Here is a 16,669-nt window from a genome sequence, read left to right as displayed (position 1 = left end):
TTGGTTATGAGAAAACATTTGGTCTTACTGGGAGATTCTAATCTTCAGTGCACCAGTAATGAGCTTTCCAGGTTACAGCTAGGCAGACATTAACACAACCCTGTTGCTCTGCAGTTTAACAAAAAAAAAAATAGAGTAACTTTGTAAATTCATAGACGCTGTATTCCAAAAGTCTTTTGAGACTTAATTTTGACTGCCCATTTTCCATGTCAATTCACTGTGTTAATGAGAGTTGTACCATTTAATCCAGGAGGTGATAATGCAAGGAAACCACCTCCCACTTTATCTTATGTCCAGCCGAGCCATGTTGCAAATCAACCCTTCCCTCCCTCCTTTGTAATGGAAAGCAAGGCAGTTTCTTAAACTGACAGTCTCAGTGGCTTTGGTGGCTTGTCTGTAGCATTTTTCAGCAATGAGTTAAATATCTATGAGTCATCCTTGCTTACCTTCAGGTTAGAAAACTGAAAAGTAGGAGAGCTGGGATCAATTTCTGGCTCCGCTGCAAGCTTCTTGCATGCTAAGTAAAAATGAAGAGATAATCTTCCCTCCACAGAAGAGTGGACTGTCTCCCTATTTCAAGCTATACAGGAACTGTGTATTTGGATTCATTCATGCAGAATCAGAAATTATGATTTTCAATTTTCATTAGGACTGCTAGATACTTCCAAAAAATTTATGGCTGCACATAACTTTTATATATATATTAATATATTATATATACATAAATTTTATTTTACTTTCCAAATTTGGTTATAAAAAGCTCTCAGACTACTTAAGGAAATTACTAGATTCTTCTGTCAATATTTCTTATCCATTCCAGGATTCACCAAAAATGGAGCCATACAATAGGGTGGTTAATTGTCATGAACTGATCTGGCAATAGTCTTACAAAGGGCTCTACTTTTATTTTTAGAAGACTCTATAGAAGAAAATATTCATCATGGTTACATTCTTGTGTTCTGTAAGTTTGTATCACTTTATTACCTAAATATTTGTTATTTGATTTCTCCAGCAGGGAATATGATATCTACAATACTGAAGTTTCTGGCAGGTGTAAGACCCCAGGCCCCGAGCTATGAGCTCACCAAAGGAGTTTTACTTTAAAAATATACAAGGCTCTGACAATATCCGCCCTCCAGATATATTAGAAGAGCCCTGAGTTCTTTTAACACCTTAAGAGAGAGTGTATAGGAGAAAAGCTGCACACATTTTCTCAGGGAGATGTAGCCTGCTGTACAAGCATGATTTATAGTGCAAACTGTGGTTTCGTACGCCCACAACCCCATAAGGCAATGTACTGCTATAGGGAAATATAGTTTAACCTTGAACTTAAAACTGAATGTATTTCGTTCACCAAAACTGAGATTTTTTTAACTTTTGTACTCCTTTGGGATAAAAACAAAGTCTGAAAGACTGGTATTTCCCATGAGCTCTTCAGTAGGACTTCATGCATTCACTGTTAAAGCAAATGCGGCTTAAGTGTACAAACAATCAACAACAAAAAAGACTTAGGAGTGATGTTTGAAAGTGAGGTGAGAAGTAAAAAAATAGCCATAGTCTTATATTACAGTCACAGCAACATTTTCCAATATTAGGGTAAGGCCAAGTCAGCCAAACTCATACACAGCAAAGCTAGCCATTATTGCAGGTTTCCTTATTAATTACCATGTCACCATGCAGACATGGATCAGCTGAGAGCCATCATGCATCTGCCTCCTACATGATCCACTGAAAAGGCTTTTGCTTCCATTCTACTCAATCCTGGCTCAGAGAAGCTGATTTAATTTGATTCTTAGTAACATTTAAGTTCAGAAATGACAGATTTTACCCCTGCAGAATGCTAAAATTTCATTGTCTTTGCCTTAAGCATAAACTAAAGCTTTGAATCTCAACACTTAACTGAGGTCAATATATGCTGAGGGAAAAGTAGATGATGCTTACAGGCAGGAAAGTTGAGCTTATGGATCTGTTTTTCTACAAGCCATCACCATATATGTCCTGAGTGATCTGTGCTGCCCATCGGACTGCGTCCCTGACCTTGTCTCTTCTTAGGACACAGCAACTCTTCTTTAGGGGCATTTAATTTTTTTTTTTGTTATTTTTAGTGGTTTTATCTTACAGTTTATCTACAAGTGGGGATAAGCTGCAAAGCCAAGAGCAGGGAGATAAGACAGAATATCATAACATCCTTCATCATTTCTAATGAAGACTGTTTAATTATAAAATATCAAGCACCACAGACCTCTAGGCTGGGGCAAGCTATTGAGAGAATGTGATATTCATGGATAAGCTGTATATTTTTACTTCATTTGGAAGATGAGAAGATTCTCTCATGAAGTGACTGTAAATCTGCCTGACTTGAACACAGAACTTTTTGCATGTTCTCACCTACTTTCCTTATCGGCTGAACTTAGTGAATTCAGAGAGTGGTTTGTTTGGGATTTTTTTAGGAAAGGAGCCATAAGCCCAAGTCAATTCACAGCTCTTCATATCCACAGAAGAATATTTTGGAAGTCCAGAATATTATTTAGCAGTGTTTCCAAATCTACACTTTTTCTTTATTTGGTTTACAAGTACAAGATGCAGTTCAACTGTAGATTATTTGCAGGAAAATGGACACGTTATGAACAATCCATCTTTCAAAGAAGCACTAGGCCTCGCTTGACATAACTTTGGAAGTTGCAAGCTGTGTGGTGTTTATACTTGCAGACTGTGTGAAACTATGGGAGTTTATAGTTGTTAGCTGTGTGAATACTGTATGTTTATAGTTGTAAGGTATGAGAAAACCATGTGTTTATAGTTGAAAGTTGTAGGGAAACTGGAGATAAAGGGACACTTGGAAAATCTCGGAAAGCCCCTAAAGGCGGATCAATAGGAGGGACTTTGGGTGGCACGAATGATGTCAGACCGTGTGGACAGAGCACCAGAACCAATGAGCTGAAGGCATGAGATGCGTGCACAGACTGAGCTATCCAATCACCTTGTTGTAAGCATGTACCTGGAAAAAACTAAACTGTATAAAAGTTAACTCATCTAAATAATAAATTGAACATCGTCTGATCATATTGATTGTCTGCGTGTGTTCCGGAACTCCTGCCGTCCATATTCAACAGTATGTGATTTAATCTTGTCTCCTGTTAGAGATGACTGAGGCTAGAATGCTCAATTTCCCTCAAATGTCAGAGGCCACATTTTGCTTAGCAAGATTTATTATTCATAAGCAAAGATATACTTAAATGTGCAAATTTACAATGCATTGTTTGTTTGTTTGTTTGTTTGTTTTCATAAAGTTTTCTGATAGATTTCTAAAGGGCATTATTTCCCCTGAAGTATTTTCCAGTTTGGTAATGAGATTCAGTGTTTCTAGTGTTGGAAACAAAATACTTAGATCTGGAAATGTAAATACTGCACTCTCCCCACTACTATTTCTGTGACCTCTTAAATATGGAGAAAAAACCCTCTAATAAATGTCAACCTCTTTAATGAGAAACTTCTCATGAGAGTCTTCTCATTAGAGAAAGAAGGCTCTAACCATGAGTGAAATGACTTGTGTTGCACTACTTGAAGATGTAAAGTTTATCCAAGTCATGAGGTGGATGTGAGCTCCTGAGTTCACCACTTAACAGGTTGGGTGGCTTAGTCTGGGCATACTTTCGACCCACAGAAGTATAGGACAATTCAACTTTCTTTAGCCTACAACAAAAGCCGCTTAAGGTGTCACACCCTGTGTTTACCTGGTTTTAGAGTATTGCCACACCAGCTACTGCCTTTTACCCAATTTGGGGTAAACTATCACCATTTGTCTGCCATTTGATTTTTTGGTGACCTGCTACTGCCTACATCTCCTATAAACACAACATCATTAAAGTCATCATTAAATTTTTTACTGAACACCCTGACCAGTTTTCTACAGTGCTAGGTTTTTATTTGGCAGCACTTGTATTTATTCAGTCCTGGCAATATGAGATATTGAGGAAATCACATCATCAGCCACTTTGTGATCAGCCACAGAGAGGAATATATACTTATTAACTCACTGTCTAATCTAATTTTTTAAGTTCTCACATTTTATAGTGAATCTACAGCTTCTGTTGGCACATGACTAAGAAATGGTATACAACAAGTAGATGATTCTTATTCAAATTATGCTCAGTTTGCTGCTAGAAAGTCTAGTTTATGTTACTACATGAATTACAGGATGTTGGTAACCTTTATATTTTCAATTTGGATGGATATCCTTTTACTGAGTAAGCCAGAAGGAACTCATGCTCGAATTTACAAGTAGAATAATAATACAATAGAGAAGATAAAAGGAGGTTTACTCCTTCTTTACTGACAGAATTTTGTTAAATAGGTGAGAAAACTTTAAAACTTTTTCTCTTCCATTTATTTTTATAGACAAAACCTCTCCAACATTTTTCTTGTGGCATTCAAAGTTTATCTACTGCTGCTCATAGGCAAATGTTACCCTAGCTTTGAGAGGATCAATAAGGCTGTTATTTTGGTGTTAGGAGGGCAAGTGACAATGACGGGCACAGTGTATTTGCATCTGATTTATTCCCTTCTCATCCTCACTAAATAATCAAATACAGCTCACAGGTATAGCACACTTGGAATCTAGCAAACAGTGTTATCAGTTTTATGACATATATTTCCTCCTTCAGAAACTCTTGCAAGTATTCTGCAACTGTCACTACTCTCAAACACATTTAGTGCCTGATGTTAAGCCCAGAGAAATCAATATTCACAAACATTCACAAAATTTCTAATATACTTGAAAACTGTTACATATGAAAAAAAAATCCTACCAGCATGTGCTGGAATGAAACTTTAAATAATATATTTTAATTGTGGGAGTTTTTAATTAAAAAAAACCAGGAATTAAAATTTATTTTAATCATACTTGCTCTATGTACATCTTCAATGGTTCTGCAGCAGCAGGTGGAACCCAACTCATAGTGCCTACTTTTAAAAAGCAGGGGCTTAGAGTGTACTGCTATTGGTTTATGAAATGTAAGGGCACCTGTCTTCCCTTTCTTATTAGCACATGTTGCATTATTCTATGACTAACCTAGCTCAACTGCGACTTGTTCTTCCCACAGTGATATTGTTCTGTAACTTTGTCACTCAGGCTAAAGTGTTTCCTTATTTAATGAAATCAGTGTTTTGGTCTTTTCTCTAGTTTGAAAGATTTCTGTTTTGAGGGGGAAAAAAGGTAAAAAACCCACCAAATTATTTTTAATTCTTCTTTGCAGTTTCCTTCTCTCATACTGATATCAACAGTGTTAGTTCAAAAATCTACATATCCCTCTAGACCTGTTTAAGATGTGAGTTGATGGATAACCTGCAATGATAAAAAAATTGTCAATATAATGTTTCTACTGTATATAAACATTTGCTACTGATCTTGATAGGTATGTGTAGGTAGAATTCAAGTTAGGCATGACAAAACCTGTTGAGAGAGACCACTGTGCTGCAGGATATTCCTTTTGCAGTGTGAGCACTTTGAAAAACAGTTATTTCTCTACAGAGTAACAAATACAGACACAATAAGAAATGAAGCAGAGAATCACTCTCAGGTGCCATTCCTGCTGTTGCAACTCATTGTGCCTTGTGTCTCCAAAACTTTGTTATGAGCGATTATATCTTTTGAAGTAGGTGGCTAGAGAAACCATGCTCTCTAAAGATTCCCCAAAGATTCACCATCTGTCAAAAGTGAGCCATTCTGCCACCTTTATAATTAACTGGTACCTCACACCTACATTCTCACACCTACTGTAACATACTGTTCTTGAGAGTAAGCATATTGCCACACTGATGGCAGCTCCTCTTCTAAGGCATTGCTATTATGTATTATTATAAACCAAGACAAAATGCAAATGTTTACTCTGGGAAAAAATCATAATGACATCCCAGAGGAGTACATGAGTAAACACATTTCACAGTTGCTTTTTTATCAACCAGGTCTCTGCAAGAGTTTTCAGAAAGTCCAGCTATGTCAAGATGCGAGAATCTCAGCTCTTCCCACTTGTTCGTGCTCACTGATGCACCCAAGAGGTTAGTTAGATCCATGTATTTCCAGTGAGGAATACCAGGTATTAGTTCATCAAGGGATCAACAAATATGAGTACAATTTTAAATAAGCAGTCAAGGTCTCAGTCTGTAAAAGGCATGTACTCATTTATTTGAACAAGAGCAAAATAATCTTTACAATAATATGTATCTGATCTCCAATGCATTTGCATCAGTGCAAAAATCAAAACCTACCTGAAACTGCAGCGGGCTTTGAATCCCCTGGAAGATAAAAGACTGTGAGTTCTTATGGTAGCTGCAGCATGCCTTGTCTATGCTGTGTCTAGAGAGAAGGGAACCTGCAGAGCTGTGAACCTACACCTTTTATTAATGTTCTACTTGCTAAGTTATCTAGATGTAATGCCACCAGATTCCTTTGGAGAGAGGAACGTATATTAATCTTTTAGCAATGTAACCCAAAATGACTACTTTCACTTAAGAAGTAGTCCCCACAGGAGGGGGAAAGAAGGGAAGATAGCTGCTTGTTAAAAACAACACCATATGATAACTACTGCAAGGGAAAGGTGGTACCAAGACAGTAATGTAAATAATCCTATTTTCACCACAGCATCACTGAATGGCTGGTGTTCTGGGAAAAGGATCCAGTGGAGATTCTGCTTAATTTGGGGTTTGGTACAGAAGAACCTGATGTCTGCACAAAAATCCCTCCTCGGTTCCTCAGTGGTGCTTCTGTAGCAAAAGGGTTCAACGTCCAAGTCTTTTTGGAAGCTCAGAAGCAGCGGATGGATGTTGAGAAGCCAAACCTATATGGTAAGGAGAGACATTTTGGCAAAAGGAGAAGTTTTAGCCATAAATAGTGTGGGAACTTAGAAGGTAGGGAAGAAGATGGTTATGAAAGAAAATTAATGAAAAGGGGACATGCATTTAGGAGACGAGGAACCTCACCCCATTTGTGACAATGATACTTCCTAATATGACTAGCTCTACTTAGCTGTGGACTGATTTCTGTGGTGAAGCTACTAGCTTGTGGCATTTAAAAAAAAAACCTGCACATCCTCTATAAGACCTATCCCATGACCAGAGATTGTTCTTGGTGTCGCAGAGGCTGCCAAATTACGCGGGTCAAGTGACTCAGCCACTTCACTGTAGATACCTTAATATGTACCCACCATCATTGGTGATGTAAGCCAATACAGAGGATACTGAATTCAGTCAGGCCTGACGGGGGCCTATGTTCCCCTTTAGCCTCGGTGGGCACAGGATCCCTGCTACAGGACAATGTGCAGAGTAGATGACAAGGTATTAACTTTCTGTGACTAGAGCTGCCAGAACCTGTGCATTAGACCCAAAAATCCCTAACTAGAGCCTAACAATTTTGTGTTTCAAATATGTCCTAAGGCATAGATGAGGAGTACAAAAAAATTGCACCATTTAAAGCACAAAGTCTTGATTTTTTATTCACTTAGATGCTTTTAGATTTTGTTTTGTATGTTTTGCTGTTAAGAAATGAATATAAGGTCTTCATCCTAAAGATATATTTGCATTAAAATAGATTGTTAATCTGCTAGTACATCATCCACCTGAAAAGTCCCATTTTGACATCATATCCCAAAAACTGGAGGCACAGTTAGCCAGATGGCTCTTGAAATCTTCTGTTTACTTAAGATGCTCAGTGAAGCAGGATCTCTCACGTAGCCCATGCATTCCGGTTTAGAATTGCACCAAGGAAGCAGTATGGATGGAATGAGAATTGAAACAGAAATGTCAAAGTATTGTGGAAAATATGTTTTTCTCTTTCTCTCTTTTTATAGCACACATTTCAATATTTACAGCAAACTGACATATCAAACAGGTTTCTCAAGCTCTCACTTTGTTTCTCTAACTCCTGAGAGAGAGGGAAAGAGAGATCAGAGGTAATCAACGTGAGTAGATGGAAATGGATTTGATGAGAAGACTCTTAAATGGATTAGAAATTGGTTGGATGGTCATATGCAAAGGGTTAATAGCTCAGAGTCCCAGTGGACTCTGGGACTGAGTACACCCTCAGTAAATTTGCAAATCACACCAAGCTGAGTGGTGTGGTTGACATACCTAAAGGACAGGATGTCATCCAGAGAGACCTGGACAAGCTCAAGAAGCGGACCCATGGGAATCATCTCGTAGTTTAATAAGACCAAATGCAAGATGCTGCACATGGGTTGGGGTATCAATATAGGGTGGGGAATGAACAGATTGAGAGCAGCCCTACTGAGAAGGAGTAGGGGGTGCCGGTGGATGAGAGACAGGACATGAGCCTGCAATATGTGCTTGCAGCCCAGAAACCCAAGTGTATTCTGGGCTGCACCAAAAACAGTGTGGCCAGCAGGTTGTCTTAGTTTAAAGACAAATATTCGAGCAGGAACTCCAACAAAACGAACTCCTTCTCCTTTTTGTTTCCCATCAATACAGAGAGGCAAAATGCAAGGAGGTATAACTGAAAAAAATAACAATTTACTGACAAGGAAACAGCCACAACCACAAAGATGCAAAGGAAACAGCTTATCCAGAAAGAGGGGAGTTCACAACCCCACATGGCCCTCCAGGAACAAAGGGAGAAAGAAATGGTGGAGGGTCCTCCCAGCCAACCACCCCCCCCTCTGCCCAATTAAGCAAAAGAAAACAATGGGAAACAGGACAAAAGCAAAAATCTAGGAAAACTGTGTTGTTCACAAAGAATTATATTATTAAACTGCCCATACTGTGTCACTTGGTCAAGTTCAGGTCTTCACTGTAGCAGTGGTGTTAGTTCAGAACCTCTTTGTCTTCTGCCGCGTGTTACCTACAGCACAGATGTCGCACTGCTTGACTTGGCTGGGTGGCAGGCGATGGCAGTTCAGTGGTCTCAGCACAGGCCAGTGGTGGTCCCATGACGAGGACCAAAAATCAGACTGGGAAAGATTCAGATCAGCATCACTGCTGGATGCGTGGAGAGACGTCTATGGTAATTCAATGGACTGTTAAACTACCGGATGGACTGTTTTACCCCTGTTTACTGTTGAATTCATATGAAGTTTAATGTACCCCCAGTTTACTGTTGAATTTTTATATCCTCCATATTGTCCCCTTCTTCCCTCACATTTTCCCACCCAAACTTGTTTACTCCCTTGTCCTCCCCTGCTTTCCCGCTCCTCTGCACTTCATTGGCTACAGTTTGCTGCAGTGCAGAGAGAGCTCCCATTGGCCCTTTCCCCTGGAGACCCAAGGTTGCCACCCACCTCTCCCCTATCTCCCAACCACTACTCTCCCTGAGCTGCCCGTCTCTTGCTCCTCCCTAAGCCTGAGTCCACCCCCTGAACCTACCCTATTTAAGTCTCTGTTACCCCTAGTAAAGTTGGCATTGCTTCCCGAGCCCTCAACTGTGTCCTGACCCTCATTGCAGTGCCGTGGTCCCATTCCCTTTCCCCCCCGGACCGTGGCAGTCCCATGCGGTGGCAGCAGACAATTTCACTTTTGTTTTCTCCCCGGCTGCGGTGGAGGGCAAACAGTGGTGATGGTTCAGGTAGTGGGTCCAGGCTCAGTGAGAGCAGCAAGTCTGGCAGGTCTGAGAGTGTCAGCAGTGGTGGCTGTGGTCATGGCAAAGAGCAGCGCCACACGGACTCTCTAGGCACACCCATGTGGTCTAGAGGACAGAAGGAGTTTCTGTTCCCCACCCAGATGTTTTTTATTTATTCCCTTCTCCTCCTGACTCCAGAAGAGGGGGGGCAGAAATTCATACTTAAAGAGACAGTCATTCTAAAACAATGTTGGAAAAGGGAACAAAATACAAAAAACTTCCTGTAACTACTCCACTCTGGTGAGACCATATCAAGAGTACTGCACCCAGTGCTGGAGTCTGTGGCACAGAAAAGACCTGTTGGAAAGAGGACCATCACCAAGATGATCTAAGGCTAAGAGAATTGGGATTGTTCAGCCTGGAGAAGAGAAGGCTTCAGAGTGACCTAATTACAACCTTTCAGTACCTTAAGGGAGCCTACAAGAAATATGGAGAGTCACAGGACAGGGGAGAATGGCTTCAAACTGAAAGAGCAGATTTAGATTAGATGTTAGGAAGAAACTCTTTACTCAGGGGGCGGTGAGGCATGGGAACAAGTTGCCCAGAGAAGCTGTGGGTGCCCCACTCCTGGAAGTGTTTCAGGTCAGGTTGGATGGGGCTTTGAGCAACCTGACCTACTAAAGTCCCCTGCCCAGGGCAGGGGAGATGAAATTAGATGATCTTTAATGTTCCCATCCAACCCCAGGAAATAGTCCCTGACATGATTTCTTCATGACCTGAGTATTTATTACACTGCACATGAGTGAGGCATTTATTTTTATGTAGTTCATTAATAATTTCTCTTGTTTGATTTGTTCTTTAGGTGTCTCAAGTTCTTTGAAATAATTTACAAAAGCTAAGCAGTGAGTAAAAAAAAATTCAAATTGCAGCAAATTTTGTTCTGGTTCAAACCAAAAAAATGACTGGACTGCTGTACCAGACTGCTGTCAGACAAAGGAGATTAGCACTTGGCATGTTTATGTCCTGATGTAGTGGGAGCTAGATGAAATAGTGAGGATAAAATATGCTTTACATGGAGAGCATGCGGTAGCCCAGTGGATGTACAAAATGAAAAATTATTAACTTTGAAATCCCAAACTTAAGCAAATGGAAATTGTACAACACTGTGTCACATGTACTGATAGATCAGATAACTCTAAACAATATCAAGCAAAAACTTCTTTTAAACAGTAGCAAAATTTTCCTCCAGTGTTAAAAACCAGGCAATGTCTGGGGCAAAACCAATAAGGAGCATTCTTGAAATATAGTAACTATCAAAATTGTATGTCATGATATTTGTCCTTGATACTATGGACCAACTCAGATCCATGTTAAATATCCCATTGTTGTCTAACTGTCAGTGAAGCAGCTTTACCAACAGCCTGCATGCAGACTGCATAGAGAAAATGTGGCTGCTCTCTAAGAGAAACGACAGCCATCTACTGTGCTCAATGAATCTCTGAAGGAAGCAGGACTTCTGGTGGCATATTCATTGCCTCAGGATAGGTACTGACACAACGTGCAAGCAAATGTGTTGTGTTTCTCTGTATAAATGACTTCATAATACTGTAGTGAAGGAAATCTCCAAGATCCCTTAGATAAAACATTATTGGCTTCTCTTTATATACTGCACTATGGAAAAAAAGAGCCCAGAAATTACAGGAGGTTAGTAAAATGAAAAAAATCTGGGAACCTTTACATGACATCAGCTATGACTTTCTGGGGGATAAGTTATTTGCTTTGTGCTCCTATGAAAATGAGACTATAGCGTCTGCTGTCAATTTTTATCAGTAAATGACTGCATTTTGCAGCTCTCTTGGAGAGCTGCCAACTGTAAACATTTGAAGTCAGATCTAAATAACTTTATTCACATGAGTTTAAATAAGTCCTCAAAAAAGGCATCCAAGTCTGGCCCAGACAACTGGAGAATTTCAGGCTAAATTCTGTAACTGTTATTCACACAGAGCAATATTCAGCTGCACTTGACCCAAGGAATTCAACCTTGCGTGTTTATCTAATATAAAGAACTATGCTATGATGTCTCTATGTAATTTGAACGGGTCCTCTGGAAGCAAATGTAAAAATGTAGCCACTTTTAAATGAAGTACTTAGTACGTGTCTTGGCAATGACAAGCTTGAATAATCACTGTACTTGATTATTTAAAATTATGCTTTTTAATAACCATGTTGCCTCCCATTATGCCAAACTCAAGAACATTTTTGACGGCTGGAAGTACTTGACCATGTATCCAGTGCCCTCACATCTTTGCTGATCGATGTCAATACCCAATAGACCAAAGCACAGGACACTGGCAAGGGTAAGACTAGTCTGCTGGATGCTGCAAAGATCATACCTGCGATTGCACAAGTGAAGTGGAAAAGAATAAGTTATATCCTGTATAGGGCTTCTCGTTAGACACTGCTACTGCAACAGGGCTTGGTGGCACTTGGGAAGCCAACTTGCGCAGCAGGAAAGAGCCATCCTGTTCTTGTGCAGATATTGCTGAGGGGGGGCACAGTCCAGAGCACACATTTCTGCATGTGTTACATTGGGCTGTCTGACCCAGGAAACAAAAATGCCTCAGCATATCCTACATGCCAGTGTCCACTGGTGCCATCAGAGAAAACTTGGGCTTCATTGCACCTCGTTGCAAAACAGCCTCACCTTTCTCCTGCATGTGAGGTGCCTGCCAAAGACAGGCCAAGAAAGGAGCCAATTTTGCTTATGGCCCACATGCTCAAAAAAGTGGTTGACTTAAACCGAAAGCACAAATCTGATTATCAACCTCAATGGGAATTAGAGTGTACTTAAGAGATCTCCAGCACTGCAAATTTATAGTCCCAGAACAGCCCATATGTCTTTGTAAAGCACTTAGCATGCTGGACTTGCAGCCTGGTGACTAGAGGCTCACACAAAAGGGAGGGCATTTGACAAAGCAGTAAATGCGGGTTATCGTAAACTGCCCAGTTTAACATCTAAGAAAATTTGTTGAATCCTGTATGCCCAAATTAGATGGGATATATATTGCTTAACTTTGGAGTATTCTCTACCACGTCATTAAATTAAGACCATGTATTGTCTGAAACCATGGGGCCACCTAAATTAGTAGTCTGGTTATGGCCAGTAGCAGATGTGTGGGGAACAGAATAACAGACACATGTACAATGATCCTTCTCTTGTATTCTTCTAGCCTTTGACAAAGAGAGAATTAGAGATCTCTTTAAGCAACAGACTGCATGGAGGACACACCCAGCATCAATGTTCATGTGCTACTTGTATCTAACAGATCACCTCTTATATTTTTTATTTTTTCTGAACATCATGACGTGATGTTCTCATTGATACTATGAAAAAGTCAAATGGGTCTTCATTCCTAGAGGAAAAAAAAAACTGACTGTACATACACTCTTTGGCAAGAATATTTCCTTGGATTCCTTCTGCTAAGTCATATTTTTTTCCCCAGGGATAGTTCTCCGAGGCTGTTCAAATAAGATTGTTAGTGTATTACAACCTTTGTATATTGATTACTTTGAGCAAAGCTTGGAAAGGTTCTGACACTATTTTAAAGAGGAGACAACAAAAAGGGAACAATCCGAAAGATTTCACTTTCAAACATGCTGAATTTTTTTTGTTTGTTTTGTGTTTTTACTCCTAACTCCCCTCGTAAGGTGTACATTAAAGGTGTACATTATCATCAATAAGAATTTTTCCTCCTCTCTTCCTTTTCTTTTCAGATTCAGAGTTTTGAGAATGAAAGTCTACGTGGAAATGCTCCTGACACCACTGCAGTTGAGTGTTAAGAAACGATTTGCCCATTTTTATTTTTAAAACACTGTTTCCATGTAACTGCTTCTAAAGTTTACCTAACAATACATTTTCCCTCTCTGCTCCCATCACCTCTGGCATTTGAATGCATTATTCTAGACATGACAGTCTAGATTATACAACTTGATAGATCATAGGGCTGTAAAATAGCTTGTCAAGGAGACACACTGAGTGCACATGAAAACAGTATCTCACATGCACAACTTTGAGTGTGTAGGGTCCCTGTTTGATGCTTTAAGCAGACCTCTTTTTGGTCTACGAAGCAACACCAAATGTGTGCTCCTCCTTGGTGAATTATTTGCCAGACTCAAATGACCCCTTATACACTAACTCTCAGATCCCTGGGAGGTAAGTCAGCCAGGAAACTGGAGATAGTAGCTCTGCAGCCATTCTGTACCCAACTCAAACAGGACCATTCAACCAGCACTTTCTGGTGGTGGCATGGCCTCTACCCCATCATCCGTGTCTACTGTATCACATAGCCACCACCACATGAGCTGACGTAACAGTGAATCATATGTTAGAAAGTAAGTTATTTGAGGAGCCTATGAAAGGATTAACAGCAAAGCTGTTGGACCAGATGTTATGCTGTCATTTGGGGCAATCTGAGTTTGGATCCTGAGAAGCATTTGCTCTCAGGAATGGCGATATTGGGGAAATGGCTCTTCAGTCTCCAAAGCAGGAAATACCTGTCCTTGCTCCCTAGAGACCTTTCCTATTCAGTGCTTAGAGCAGAAATGGCAGGGTTTAGGTTTTTTTAAATGGGGCATAAGTTTAATGTGAAAAAACTAATAAGTAGCAAGTAGCAGACAGCAAAGGAGAAAGCTGGAAGTTTGGTGAGCCCTCACCTTTCGTGAACTACATTATATTACTTCCATGGAGCCAACACAAATAATACAGCAACCCAAGTTCCTACACAGGTATCTAAAAAAACCTCAGATATCCACTGGTGCTGGGCATTCAGAGGTACCCTTGACTAGAGTGACAGCTGTATTTGCAGGAGTGAAATTGTGAGCCTGTTTAAGGTAAAGGCATATGTCCTACTGACTTCAGTGAGATCAGTGTTTTTATCAAAATGTGTGGGGTTTCCTTGGTTAATCCTAGAGCTCAGTGAAGGTGATGGAATAGAACAATGAATTCCTCAGTTCTGAAGCATTTATTTGTGTATTCAAATTATCTATAAACAGATTTGCTGTTTTGCTGAGGGATTGGTGGTGGTGGTGTGATGTCTAACGATGTAATAGATTGCATACCTATGGCATTCTGTCAGAGCTGTATGTGTCCAGTCTGTCCACACATGGCTCTGGCATCTTATGGGGTTTAATGTCAGGTCCTTGTTGCTATTCAGACTTGTCATCTGAATTACATGAGGTTACTTTGGTTTTGTTTTCTGATGGATGTCTTGATCTTCACGAACAAAGATGAGAACCCATAACAGTAGTTTTGCTCATAACAGTATCTACAGAAAGAATAGCAATTTCTCAGGATTGGTGCAATGAAAAACACCATTTGGAAAAACATTCAGTGATAAATTAAAAAAAAGAGAATGCGGACATAGCCCAGTGGGGAAAGAATTCAAAACGTAACAACATAGACACAAATGCTTTTTTCTTTTCTTTGTCCATCTCTGAAAAATGACTGCACTATTTAATTATGGACAGCCTTATTTAGAGGATTTAACGTGTTGTATAGGTATAGTAATCACAAGACAAGGGGGAAAAAAACCCAGTATGTCCTGAATACTCTTTTATGACCTAGGAATAAGCACATGTTTAGTCTTAATTTCATGGCAGAAAATGCAGACAGCAATTATTTGATTTAATTCTGATAAGACTGTCATTCAGTTAAGTGGTGAACCAAAATCATGCAAGTGAACTGAACTTATGTAAGGTGTATGACTTTGCAGAATCATAATACTATTTTAGAGTTTTGTTTAAATACTGTAGTGTCTCTCTCTTTCTTTCTCTCTCTCTTGTTTTCTCTGTTGTTTTAAAGTCATTGATGCTTGGCCTAAATTTAAAGTGGAGATTTCCAGCTTTTTTTTACAGGCTTTTTTCATATTCTTCCTCTTTTTTCCCACTGCTATTAAATGGCATATATCTTCATACCCAAAGAAGTATTTTTGCGGTTTCAACTTGCTTACCTACCTTTTAAGAAGGTTCCTATCAAATTCATCAGAATGTGGCTCAAACCCATAAGTAGGGGTCCTCATAATATGAGTGAATGGGAAATAGAGTCCATCAGGAGCCTACACGAAGAAAACCTCACCTTCTGTCAGAGTATGCCTGAATTTGTATTTGGCCTCCAAATTCCCTAGGGCACAGGCTGCCTCTTTTTCAAGGCTCTTGGAGCGCCTGATACCATAAGGGTCCACTCTCATTTGACTGTGGGCTCTTTTGGAAAGGATGTGAGTGATAATGAAGATGTGAGAGCTTGACATGACCTTGCTGAAATGAGAACTCACCTGAGTGAAACGGTGAGGTTCCCAGTGTGTGAAGAAATAGAGATAGACAGGAACAGACTGCTTTGCCTAGATAGAGCATATTAGAGATGGGTATAGAAGTACTTGTCCCAGTGGTATTGTCCCTTGGCTGTGTAACCTGGCCTCAGTTTTAGTCCTATTGCCTATTTTTCTACATGCCCCATGAAAGCCAATTCCCTGGCTGCCGTGTGTCTTCTTTATATTTCTTTTTAATGTAGATTCTAGCTGTTTAACTGCAGTAGACTTTATGATAAGGCTTTTTTTCCCCCTCTCTTGGCAGAATCCCGAGACTTAATTTTAAAAGACGTTCAAACCCCTAAACACTCCTGAATGACTTACAGGAAAAGAAGAGTGTTTGCTAGCTCTGTTTTTAAAAATATTACAATCTTTTCTTATTATGCAATTTTGTCATTGTTATAAATAAGTAATTGTACTGGGGAGAAGGGATAATCCTTATTTAATTAAATTCATCTATAGTCCCAGGTTGGCAGCAACCAGACATATGTGAGACTAATACCCACAGCCTGCCTGTATGCATGTCCAATTAAAAATTCACTCTACACTGGCACTGGCAGTTTAGTGTTGCTTTTGGCATTTACAGATTCTTTTATTTTGTGATTTTTTTTTTTACCATACACATATGCTGGAGCAGATGTTGCTTATTTGTTGTTTATTCAAATCTGTAGTCTCTGGCAGCTACCTCCATTGTTCTGTAATGAAGCTTTATTCACTGTCCTGTATTAGGACCCAGCAAACG

At 39.7% G+C, this 16,669-nt stretch overlaps 1 protein-coding gene across 1 annotated transcript in view; it reads left to right on the top strand.

Moving 5' to 3' along the window:
* ITPRID1 (ITPR interacting domain containing 1) overlaps positions 1-16,669 on the top strand; it is a 44,930-nt gene that overhangs the window by 9,818 nt on the left and 18,443 nt on the right. Inside the window, 5 exon segments of the mRNA XM_064637222.1 lie at positions 5,965-6,057; positions 6,641-6,843; positions 11,818-12,057; positions 12,060-12,122; positions 13,335-13,393. Of these exon segments, the coding sequence (XP_064493292.1) occupies positions 5,965-6,057; positions 6,641-6,843; positions 11,818-12,057; positions 12,060-12,122; positions 13,335-13,393 (658 nt within the window).

Source organism: Pseudopipra pipra, chromosome 1 (assembly GCF_036250125.1).
Source record: "Pseudopipra pipra isolate bDixPip1 chromosome 1, bDixPip1.hap1, whole genome shotgun sequence".
In the NCBI taxonomy this organism is placed as follows: Eukaryota; Metazoa; Chordata; class Aves; order Passeriformes; family Pipridae; genus Pseudopipra; species Pseudopipra pipra.
Note: the sequence above shows the minus strand (reverse complement) of the source record. Positions and strands in the feature narration are given on the sequence as shown.